Below are 13227 nucleotides of genomic sequence, written 5' to 3'. Positions count from 1 at the left end.
GGTTAATCCTGGTGGTTTTGATTGATGAATCTGTATTTAAAGTAATTTGTTTTGATGATTATATTTTTTTTTCAAATTAATACATCATTCAGTATTCTAATATTTTCCCATATCTCATTTGAAACCGATTTGATTTGAACAAATATGTTATCCGGAGTTTATTACAGTAAATGGTTAAATGTTCTCTTATTTATAATGTAATTACCAACCTCAACGTTGAACACGAACTTATTAAGTTCCATTTCCCTTATGTTTCCTCATATAAACAACACATTAATATGAATTTTTAATGGAATAATTTATAACAAATTGCACATTTGATATATTACATAAAATAGACATAATGACTCCTTTAATATTAAAATACAAACAACAAAGTCATTTACTATAACAGGCATTCTTATATCTATGAACATTCCAGCGTGGTCGATTTAAATATATTGGATTAATTTCCTTTAAAAGAAATTAGAAAAACGTGTTTACAAATACCATTGAATATTTATTGTCCGATGTATTCTGCAATCACTGACTGGTGTTCTATCGTTTGCTCGAAGTACAGTGTCATGTTCTTAAAGAAAATAGCAGTAATCTATCCTTCAGTGTTACCATGAGGCCATACGAGTACACTCTAGTAATTTGGTATCTGATAATGTTACACACTAACTGAGTGTAACGATGAGACTCATTGGTGGAGCGGAACTACTGGTCCTTCCGGAGCATCCAAGGTTTCAGCGATTTCCGTGTCGCTTAGATTTCTAAATATAATTCCATCATGTTAAAATTTAATGCACAAAAATGTATTTGTAAATGTACGACCTTTAAGATGAAGAACACAATTTCCAGCGAATTGCAATACGATTTTATTAAGCATATCCCAATACACGTATTAGAAGTCGTTGTTTACTCTTATCCGGTTGATAATGTAGGAAATGGATGTAGGATTTTTTAATGTTCAAAACTGCATGTCTTCATAAGAAATGTATTTCTGTTCGATAAAATTATCTGACATTAGTATTTGAACACAAAAATGATTAGCAGTAGTAAAACTTCGAAACGGCTGTGAATAATTTGTAATCAGCTTCTAACTGTCAACTTGCCAGTTCAATATAGCAAGACATCCTCTACTTTAACCGTGGATGCATCTGGAGGTAATATTTGGAAAGAAAATATGTGTGAAAAATAAACATTTGCCTTGACAGTCAAAATTCAGAGCACAGAAGATAACGTATAAAAGAGTAAAATTTACCCTTCTCAAAACAATGACATTTTTGTTACCGTGATAGCTAATTAAAAGCTCCCGAAAAGCGCTTTAATAACAGTACACACATCTTTTTTCATACTCTTGCATACGATATATGTCATTTTCCATCTGCATTAGACATTTAATTTCCTTAATTTGGAGACGAATGAGTATCCTTTACATTGAATTAATGACTCCACTGTTCTCTCATTGACTAATAACCATAATTGCTCAAACTATGCACAATTAAGCAATGATAGTACATGTATATAATAATGTATATACAACAACTTTGATCAGTGAATAATAGTCCGCGATCTTCCCCATTTCATTTTCATCCAATTTGTTGGTGCTATGCAAGTCACTGTAAATTCTCTTGAAAACGGTCCTTGATTCCGTGTTCTACCCTACAAACAAAATAAAAGTTAATCACATACCAAACATATGTCGCAAGAATACAAATAGAAGACCTAATTCTTGGTTCGATTTTCACTCAAAAATTGCGCTGGGGGGCATTATTTTTGGAATATAATTGAACTCCAGGTTATTCGTAATAGTTTAAAATTTCAGAAATTATGGTCCGTTAATTCATTGGTTCAGTTTTAGCCATAATGAGCATGCAAAACCATTATCTCGAATGAAGCCCTTTTTACAATTGCTCATATACACCGTACATCATCATATCAAACGACTTCTTCAACGAAGGTTGATGACTTGGTGGTTAGTGTGAAATTAAAAGTGCGCAAAAAAACGAATTTAAGTTCTAGATACAAGAAGGTGTGGTTTCAGTGCCTATGAGACAACTCTATAAGTCATAATTTGTAAAAGTAAACCATTTTAGGCCAAAGTACGGTTTTCAACACTTAAATCGTTATGATCACTGACAAGTTGATGTGACAAGTTAATGAGATAATTTATATTGATTCCAAAAGATTGATAGAAAAAAGACAAGATCTCTTATCTCTATTCTTATATTCATGACTATTTCTTATGTCTATATCGAAGCCAAATGCATGAACAAAACAAAAAACAGGATGAAAACATCTATATTCTATAAAATTGTTACAACCAAAACGATTGTAACCTTACCTTGTTGTCAAACATCGGATGTTTAGCACTACCCAGCATCCAGTGAATACTTTTGATAGATTTTGTAGGCGAGTCCGTCCTGCTGATGGGTGATGGCGACGGTTCTGGACGGAAGTAGTCCCCATTGGACCTTTGTCGTTGATTACCTATCATTCTGGAAAGTAAAATGCTTGAATATTAAGCTAAATGCAGAATACCAAATTCTTTCGATATTACATAGATATTGAATCTATTTGACGCTAGATATTTTTAGTGTTTGTTTGTGGAGTTCCCTCACTGATGTATACCTTACATCTCTTTTATTCATAAAATACAACATGATCACTAAGGTTTCAACTCCCTAAGGCAAACTTTGCTTAGAAGAATTTGGCTATTATTTTAGGTCTTGTTTTATTTAAAAGTTCTTCAACTGTTTCGGTTTTACAAACATCCATGGATTTCAAATATTCGACTTTGAGCGTTACTGATGAAGGTATATCCAAAAAACAAAAGCGTCGGACGCATTAAATTTTTCTGTTTTCATCTTCCATTATTTAGAGACTGGGATATATTTAGACTCATGGACTATACTTTATAGTGACTACTATATTGAAGACATATTTAAGTGGGTTGTAATACTTGTATGCATGCATGTGACAGTGCTGTCACTTGATATCGTGAATGATTCTAAAACATTCCATTTTACATATGTTAAAAAATATATTTAATAAACTACAAACACTAATTTGTAAATTCCAACAAGACTTCAGTATTGATTGAAACAAAGTTTACTTTATTGGCAAAGAACCATATAAACATTTTGAAGGTTTTTTAAATCATTCTAGACACTTATAAATCACTTGCGCTTCAATCATAGGTTCTATGTTGTATAATTTTATATTATATTCGTCACACACCTAAAATGGATTCACAATCCAAGTGCCTGCGTGTAAGTGGCAATATGTCTTTAGCGTTCATTATTTGGGCTTTACCGTTTCTGGTGGAACTAAATCACGAAAGCCTCGTATGCACCAACTTTATTTATTATCAAATATATAATTTATCTGAGCAAAGGAAGTACTTCTAAACAATATGTTTTTCCCCAAACTAACAGAATTGTGAAAAACGTAAAAGGTGAATTGTACCGATTTCTCCCACTCTCGATCTCCATAATGGGTTGTTGCAAATAAAAAAAAATAACATACAAATAATTCTCGTCGCAAGGGTTTTTAATGTTTTCGTTGTTAACTTTAATTGAACACGGACACAATTCTCAGACAATAACATACCGGACGACATATTTTGAAATCAGCACTACATATACTAGTAGTCGTTTTTCATCTGGTCAAAACTTTCCGATGATAAATATGTTAAAAATTACACCGTTTTAAATTACTTCTTCGGAGACAATTATCACAGCTTCCATCAAACTGCATGTGATTTAATTGTTCGAGGTTTTTCCCCCTTCAAGTTAAACTTTTCATTTTTCGTGTTGTCTAATATACTGTTGTCTATACAGACTTTTGTGACATATCGTTTGTCTTCTTGTTTTTATTTTCATATTTGACAATTCGTGGTTTGCTCTGCTTTTTCTTATAATTTTTGCATAAAATTTCGCTTTTGCTTATTCTATATCTTACTCTCGAATTATATATTACGAGAAACCTACGATTTATAGACTTGTACATCTTCCATATTGCTATCTTTGACAGGATGCCATTGAAGTTGTCTGACAGTTGGTGTAATGGCGGCGTTCTGGAATTTTGGTACGGCCAAGTTAACCTGTCGCTCTTGTTGAGAATACGTCTGCGGAGGATTCAACATACGTACCACTGGCACTAGTTCAGGAACTCTAAAATATTCAATTTTAACACACATACTTATTGTATTCACTTACACATAAAAATAGCCAATTTTAAATTGCAAGTGACACAATTCGAGTAATTTTATATGATATAAAAGATAACTATCAGCCGTTAAGTTAAACCCTTGCATTATATGCTGGTGATAATTCATAAGAACATTCAAGTACCCAATCATTTTGATGTTTAATTCAATTCTTTGATTATTAAAAGCATTATATTGTCTGTGGTTAACACAGATCTAAACATGTGTAGTACACTGGTAGCCGGTAACGGGTTATTGTTTGTGTTTAAGAGCATCGAACAAAACCAAAATGCATTTCATTTAAAAAAAAATGTACTTTCTTGAACATAACGACGACCGTATTCTTTTCATTCCTGGAAAAAAAGTTTATTTTATTACCTCAATGAAGGTTCATATCCAAAACGGCTAAATATTTTATCGTCGTCATCCTCCGATTTGAAATCATCTCTATGTGAGATTCTTGGTAACCGGTAAGGAATATTTGTAGTCACATCGTCATCCAATAAAGAAAGTTCCCGGCTGTACGATGTTGTAAGTCTGCTCTTGGAACCGGATGGTAAACTTCGGGCAGTTTTACTCCATCTAGAAATGAGAATTAACAATTTTTAGAAGTTAAGTAAATATTAATTACAATGTATATGAAGATGTATGGTAAAAAGGAAGGTTCAAACGACGAATGCTCGTTTCCTTTCACTTCATATGTCTAAATACCAAGTAAATCAATTTCAAAATTTGGGTTACAAAACAATGGAATTATGAAAAGAAAAAAATGATTAAGTACGAAGCCTTCATTCTAACTCAGAGCCGACATACAAACTCATCAAAGATACCAGACTTCAAACATTTACGCCATACGCGAGTTTCATCTATAAAAGACTTCAACCCAATCAAGTTAAAAAGGCAAAATAATTACAATTATCTCCAGGTAAGATACTTTTTGTAGCAGTCGATTTGTAATTGATTTGATTACATGATTTCATGAAAATTAAACCTACCTCAAATAATGTGCACCATTATAAGGGTCAGCTTCAATATCCGGGAAATGTTTTAAAGAACTGGTACTCATTTTGTTTAAATCCTTGAATACTTCTTTTCCAATTGATGTCGAACCAAGTTTTTCAAATGCTTACTTTCAAACATACAGCATTTTGTTTTCTATTTGGATTTGTTTTCTTTAAATATTTAATGCTTTTATATCCTTTTGTGACTTTATGCATTCTGTATAATAGTTGTGTGAAAATCTTATATCCATACTTAAAAATTCATAAACATATGCTCCATGTGCAAAATTAACTGATGCATTCGCGATTACAATGTATATTGGATTAAAATGAATAAAACTTCATAACCATATATGCCTCATGTTCATAATCTGATGCATTTGGATTAAAACGAATTAAATTTCACAGTGAATTAAAACTTCCATGACTCTATGCGTTGGTATATAGTTACTTTATGACTACTCAAATCAGTGTTTCTTTTTCTAAACATATCCTCCTTTAGAAATAATACAATGCAGAAAAAAATAAAAAGCGATTTAAATGCCCTATTCAAATTATGATTTATACAAAAATAGCAATTTTTCTCGACAATCAGATATCCCATACAAAGGACCTCATAACATAGTATTGTATTCTTTCAAAAGTTGTAAAGATTAGCGCCTTGACAACTAAAAGGTCGAAAATTGTTCAATGTAAAATTTTGTGTATTGGCTTCTGTACAAAGGCATGTGTTCTAGACAATAGAATGAACATTCTACTAATAATAATCTGTGGCGTTTATGGAAATAAACAATTGTTTGTGGTAAACAATAAATCTGGTCGATTTCATATCCCGTCGTCACTTTTGAAATGAGATCTCAACCTTTTGTGGTATTTCATTTCAAATTTGAATTGTAAAGAAACATTTCAGCTTTGAATAAATCAGAACACTAATTACAAAGACTTCCATTAATCAATAGGGATACAAAAGCATCTGATTCAGTCGACGAGTCGCAGCCGAGTAAATTATTTAAAGTGTAATACTAAGTATTTGAACGTTTTTTCTTTTAAATAAAGATAAGGGGAATATATATCTAAATTTAATATATTGGAAACTTTTAATGTGGAACATTGAATTATGTTTTATTATGTCCTAACCGAGGAAAGCATTTCCGTATTATATTTTTACACAACGGTGTTGACCAAACGTGATATGACAGTGGCGGATCCAGCCATTTTAAGAAGGGGGATTCTCAACTCAAAATAAAGAAGGGGTTCCAACTATATGCTCCCATTCAAATGCATTGATCGGCAAGAAAAAGGGGGTCCTGACCCCCCCCCCCCCGTGGATCTGCCACTGCCTATTTAAAAAACAAAGGAAAATAACCTACATATAACCATAATAAAGGAGACACAACTGTGCATTCCTGCTACTAGTATATGAAAATAGAATTTCACCAAACCAAAACGAGTTTCATTTCCATGTGTCTTATAGGGATTACCTACTCGCATGCAGACTAGAACTCGGGGCAACACGTATCACATGTTTATCTGCATATTATTGTGAATATTAAACCTTAAACTTCATACTTCTAAATATTTTCTATTAATCTTTTCCGGTAATCAATGAGTCTGACCTAAATCAATCACCCGTAATTTATTACAAGATAAACTGATATACCGATATGTCTAACTCCGTGTACACTTGATAAATAGATTAAAACATTTAATAATAAGTTCAAATTTATTCATACTTTGGATTTTAATTGTCATTCTTTGGACCACCAGTGTCATTCATGTTCCGCAATTGCTTTATTCTATTTTCGATAATTTTCCTTAACATGGAGATTGAATAGTCTGTTTGCGTCTTACCTGAAGTTCATGTCTGCTTATAAAACTAACATGAAAATGGAATGCAGTTTAGATAGTAGACCTAAAATGTACTTAGATCCTTATTTATTGGAAGCTTTGGGTAAAGATGAAAAGGATTCCCCAATAATGTGTTTGATCGAGGCATCATGAGCATTGATTTATTGAAGTTCAATCACTTTTTTAAATCTAAATTCAATTTGACGCCATTGACCGTAGACAGAGGTTATTTACACAAAGTTTTAAAGACTTAGAGCTTATTGATTATGGATTTCTTCAAGAAAAAAGTTAATCAAAATTTGTATTGATTCGCATCTTTCCTTGTCCCTTAAAATCTTTAAAAGTTAAAAGATAAGCTCAAGAAATACTCTTGTATGCTCGTGCTGTTAAGTTAATGTGAATGAAAGTCTTTCATTTAAGAACACAGAGTAAAGCGTTGAGAATGAAAACGCAAATTATAACATAATAGTGCATATTAGTATGTTTATTGGAAACTGCAGGAAAATCCCGGAACACCTTCATTGATAGACAAGCTTTGATCGTGGATCTTGATTTTTCGATTTTGTACTGATTTCGCTCAAAATATACCCTTTGTCATGAAAAGTAGTGTAGGCTGACACAATATTTCAAAGGGTTACCAAGTTCTCGTCACTAAATTCGCGTTTTTACCATGATATAAAGTTAACAAAAAGGAGGTCATTTGTACATATTTTCTGTTTCGCTCCTATATAGACATGTAACTATGGAAAATAGCGTTTATATTTCAATTTATGACCATTGGTATTTGAAAATATAATATCTATATAGTATTCAGGTATTACGCTTCTAGCCTAACCACCACTAAAGGTACATGTTAGGAGAAAAACTAAGAAACAAGAGGAATACAGATAGTATGCCATGAAACAAAATGCAAGAGAGAATAAAAAAAAAATACCCTTTGAATATATAAGCAATCTTAGTACAATCTAAACAATACGTCAGACTTGTATTCAGCAATATATTGTTAGCTATTGTAGATTTGAAAAACAGTGTAGACAAGTTCAAATTTGTAATTGCTTTCAAATCATTTACATATGAACAATCTCATAAGAAAATGCTTTTTCATTTTTGTTGATATTAGGTTTATAAGACTATCATTCTTATCAAAATTTACCTATATTTACATTGTATATGTCTTACCTTGGTCTAATTGCAGGTAACATAACTATCTATTCCATGTATATTTCAGAATATTTCCTTTTATATCAGATAATTAAAATTCAATATCAAGTTAATATATAGGGATCGATTCTGATAGAATCTTGAATTGTCATTCGTGAGCGAGGTACTATCAGGGTTAAAGGCACAGGTTTAACTAGCTTAACTAATTGTAGGTTCTATGATCCATACATGAACATAGACAATAATATCAATTTAAACGTCTGAAATTGAAACCAAGACTTTGGTAAACAAGACTTGACATAACGCTATGTAAATACACGCCTTTGACTGATATGGTTGCATAATTTTCAATATTTTTTTGCCCTTCAAATTCAACACCAGTAGTGTTAAAAATCAAGTATATAGTAAGTATGTAACATACAAAGGGTATAGATATACATGTATATACATATACTAGTAGATCATATAGATCTACTACGACAAATGAATATGAGATCTTTGATCATGTAAACAATAAATATACTGAGACAGAACATAACACGTGTATACACTGAAGAATAAATAGTTCGAATGTATCAGTATGTGAAAAATAGTCATATATAAGATAGGTAAACGAATGACAATTTTATTTTAGCTTCCTATATTTTTCTGTATTAATTTTTTCTTTCTTGTTTTTCTTTTAAGCATCCGATCGTTTCAATTGTTCTGCTCAGTCTAAGTTTAAGATCGGAAGTATAAAATTTTGATACGCCAAAGTGTATCTATAACCCACTTGCTACTTTCTCAAATGTATCTCTATCGCTTATACAGTCTGTGAACGAAGGGGAAAAAACAATACTTGAGAATGATTGTTCCAAAGTGTTGAAGTGATACAAGCACTTTCCTGCATGCAGAAGAACTATGGTATTGCATGTACAATGGTCTTTGTATGTCTTTTCTTGACCATGACGATGTTAATTTTTTCGTGATGGGGATTTAAAAGAGATGCCATTGATATGTGTTTTAATGTCAATAAGACAGCAAACCGACGACAACATTGACATCTAAAGCACAGCGTCTATTTCGTGCATCTGGATAGTTATCTATCTTATTTATTTATCCTTTTTCAATTTTCAATTTTAATTTTAAAGGAGTTGGCGATGAAATTGGGGCTGGGGGGAGGGGGGCAATTCGCCGTTCATCGAGTAGAGCAGTCCTTATTCAATCCAATGTGTTCACCTATTATTTTCATAAGTAAACATTTAAAACATAATAACGAAAAACCATCAGACGGATAAATAAATAAAACATAATGGTAATATGGTGCTTTATGGGACCATGGATCAAATGCTAATTAAAAATTCAGAAAGGGGTACATGTATTCGACAGGGTTAGTTCGTCGATTCTTACTGAATCTATTTACCGACATTTACTTAAATATTCAATGTTAGTTTATTCGGTCTCCTTTTCTGCTTGTTTCTTTTGTGGTAAAACTATTAAATGTTGTATAAATTCGTCATTTTTTGAATTTTACTATCATATGCCATAATGGGCCTTATTTAAATAGCAGTTACTTACACCAAAATATTTTCATATCGACATAATTCTGCATTATTGAAGTTAAAACTTTAAATTATATGCGTAAGTATGTTATTAAAAGTATATCTTAAGATTGTAGTTTTAAAAATCATTCTTTTATGATAAATTACATACGAGTTAAAATACTGCAAACAATTTGAAGTAGGTTTAAAACATAAAACCTTTTACAATGTGTTGGAAACAGCCTTGTGTTTATAAAGGCGTCTTTCTATGTTGGTGACTTATATATGCATACCGAAGGTTCAAGGGATCTGAACATATAATCCGTTATAGAAATCAGATGTTAGGTCTTAGAATCGAAGAAAATTAAATCAAGGTTACAATTTCGATAGGGGTACTTGATTCAGGAGCGATATGATTATAAGCTTGTACAAAAACATGCTGAAGGTACATAGTGTCTGTTCTGATTACAAGACAATACTTTGAAATGTATGAACTAGCAAAAAAGCACGAATGGTAACATTTGTTATAGAAGTTGAAAACTTTACTGTAACACGTGCAAGAAGAGTAAGGACACAAAAAAAAAACCTGGAACAAACTGGAATAAACATGCACAGAAACATCACTTTGCTTTATTACATAACTGCAAACCACAGGCAGTAATTAAACAATGGTACTATCAGGTCCTTTTAATCAGGAGCGATATGATTATGAGTTAATGCATTTTTAAATGAACTCAACCTCACTGTTTTGTCAATGGGTTTTTTGGTGTCTCCCACCCCACCCCAGACACGACGGGACACTGACATCCAGAACTCTCAAATATTGTGAACCTATTTATAACTACACAGCAAGATGACAAAGCTTCCCTATAAAATGACCTTGTTGGTACGTTTAATTAGTCATCTGTCATTCATTGATATATATATTTCTTTTGTTTCAATGATATGTACATCATAACATTTGTAACAAACGAGACACTTCTTTATATGTGTGCCAAATATAACATAAGCAATCAGACTGCATGTGGTCTTAGCTCCTTGTTACGATACATACATGTCAGTTGTTTGTGGTAATCGATAGACCACATAAGTATTATCATGTAACTAGATAATGTAATTATTAAATGATAACTTCCATTTCAACAATTTTTCAATTTCAAACATTTCGACCATAACCGTGCATTTCGAGGTAACACTTTGTCCAAAACAAAAACCTGTTAAAAGATTCACTAGCAATATCAAAAATAAATTAAGAATGCAAGTATATCTTTTTAGTGAGATGACAAGTATGCCTTATGTATATTTATGTATAGACATGTTAATATATAAAAATTACTGAATAGATCTACATTTCACCAGCTGAATTTTAAAACTGTTAGAAGATAACAAATGCAAAAAAAACCCTGTTGATCATAGCACAGGCAATAACATACTAACCAAGCAAAAAAAGACAAAATACACTTTACCAAAAAATAATGACAAAAAAATAAAACTTGTAAACCGGCAATGGTAAACTCAACTACATAGAAATCAGAAGTAGTTTTTATTTCTGTTCCTCTTGTGACAACATTCCTGCTATATTCATATTAAATTCCTGTGATATATTTAGGTTTTATATTAGGAAAATAACAAACAACAAACAAAGATAGATAAATATCGGGGCCTTTTATAGCCGACAATACGGTATGAGTTTTGATCATTGTTGAAGGCCATACGGTTGCTCATAATTGTTTGCATTCCTCAGCACTTTCATTCACGCGGCGTCAATTGTAAGACAACGATACTGAAAGTATGACCTATCCGGTCCCACTATACCGAATGATTAAAATGGAATGTATACAGGGTTAGATACGTCAGTGAGACAGAAATCCAACGGCAAAACTAATCAAATATGTTAAAATCAATCGGCCCCAGGACCCATCCGGTATATCTTATCACAATCCTTCTTTTTAATTCAATTTTCTATGTGCATACATTTAGAGTAATCAAGAGATGGTAATATCAGTGTATGATAAATATTTGCGGTTATGGAATACATTCTTTTGCATTTATTTCAATATTTTCTAGAATTTCACAATTGCATGTTTGTAATATAAATATTGTGTATGTACTTAAAAAAAGGTGTTTCGGTTATGGTAATGTAGACCTAGGCTTATCCTCACCCTGAGGTATCCCTAGCCTATAAGATAAGATAATTTTTATTAACCAATCATGGTGCCCAAAATTGGAGCTATACAATCAAATGAATGAATTACAAAATAAAGCACAGAAAATGATTAGAATGATTAAAGTACATTTAGACAACAAAAACAAAAACAACACATGAATACACATTTACACTAATTGATATATGTTTCCTCCTTTGTAATATGTAGAATAGTTCCAATTTGATTTATCTTATGGGGATACTATTTCAGTAGTAACCAGAGTATACGACAAAATACAGTATCCAACAATAAACAAGTGTCTTTATGATCTGTCAAACTTTTAATCGTCACGAGTCTACACACAATTGTGAATTAATTGAACAGGAACATTCAAAAGTCGCCATTACACCAAATCTCCAAATGAAAGAAATATATATAAAAAGACCTAACATATGAAAACCACGGGCAATGAACAGGCTCATGAATATTACGTACGTGGTTGTGTGATTTGACTCTAAATTAACATTTTTCTTACCTTACAGATTTGTTTGATTTAGCACTAAACGACATAATTTATCCGGTGAAATTTGATTCCATTTTATAGTATGAATATTACATTATGAATTAATATTTATATGATTTCTGTAAACTACATGGTCTGTGTGTAACCGTTCTTTAACTACATTTGGTTTAAATGGACTAATTATAGTATTACGGATTAATTTTTCCAATATTTATGAAAAGACCTTCTAAAAATATTTAACGAACCTATTCTTTGTAAGAAGGATTAAATTGCCTAATTTCAAAATTAAATGGATTTTTTAATAACAACAATTTAGAGTCCAAATATATACTACTGACGACTATTATTTTAATCGGATTCATGTTGACGAAAGGCACTAGAAAATAGGTGAAGCGCACAAAACTAGTACATGATTCCAATGTAGAAAAATCCGAGAGAAAAATATGAGTTGCGAAAGATATCAAAAGGATATTCAAACTCATAAGTGGAAAATAAACTGACAACGCAATGAGTAAAATAAAGGAGAAGCTGAAAAACAACAGCACACAAAACAAAACATAGAAAACTAAAGGAGAGGCAACACGAACCTAACAAAACTGACGGTGATATCAGGTAACCTGGAAGGGTATAAGAAGATTATGTGTGACAATTACCTCCAGAAGATGGATTCGAACAGCCTAATACTTATCTATTGGTTCCACTTAACGGTTATTTTTCAGCATTTCTAGAAAATAGGGATCAATATTTTAGACATATATTTCTAATCACATTTTTCTCACATATGACCAATTGATCATTTATAATTGCATATAAATAGGATGATAGTCCGTCG

The 13227-nt window shown here is 31.7% G+C and overlaps 1 protein-coding gene across 3 annotated transcripts; it reads right to left on the bottom strand.

The window, feature by feature from the left end:
* Positions 1-273: 273 nt before the first annotated feature.
* On the bottom strand, positions 274-12556 carry LOC134694688 (uncharacterized). Of its 3 annotated transcripts, none has more exons than XM_063555733.1 (5): positions 12408-12556; positions 4574-4777; positions 3978-4160; positions 2330-2483; positions 274-1647 (listed from the first exon to the last, which is right to left on the bottom strand). In XM_063555733.1, exons 1-5 carry the CDS (start codon positions 12440-12442, stop codon positions 1537-1539), a joined length of 687 nt encoding a protein of 228 aa, XP_063411803.1. In that variant the 5' UTR covers positions 12443-12556; the 3' UTR covers positions 274-1536. The 3 variants fall into 3 exon arrangements, with proteins under 3 accessions (XP_063411803.1, XP_063411804.1, XP_063411802.1); XM_063555734.1 differs by lacking the exon at positions 12408-12556 and adding an exon at positions 8224-8408; XM_063555732.1 differs by lacking the exon at positions 12408-12556 and adding an exon at positions 5191-5375.
* Between the last annotated feature and the right edge of the window lie 671 nt (positions 12557-13227).

The sequence above is a fragment of the Mytilus trossulus genome, chromosome 13 (genome assembly GCF_036588685.1).
Source record: "Mytilus trossulus isolate FHL-02 chromosome 13, PNRI_Mtr1.1.1.hap1, whole genome shotgun sequence".
Lineage (NCBI taxonomy): Eukaryota > Metazoa > Mollusca > Bivalvia > Mytilida > Mytilidae > Mytilus > Mytilus trossulus.
This window is presented reverse-complemented; position numbering and strand designations above follow the sequence as displayed.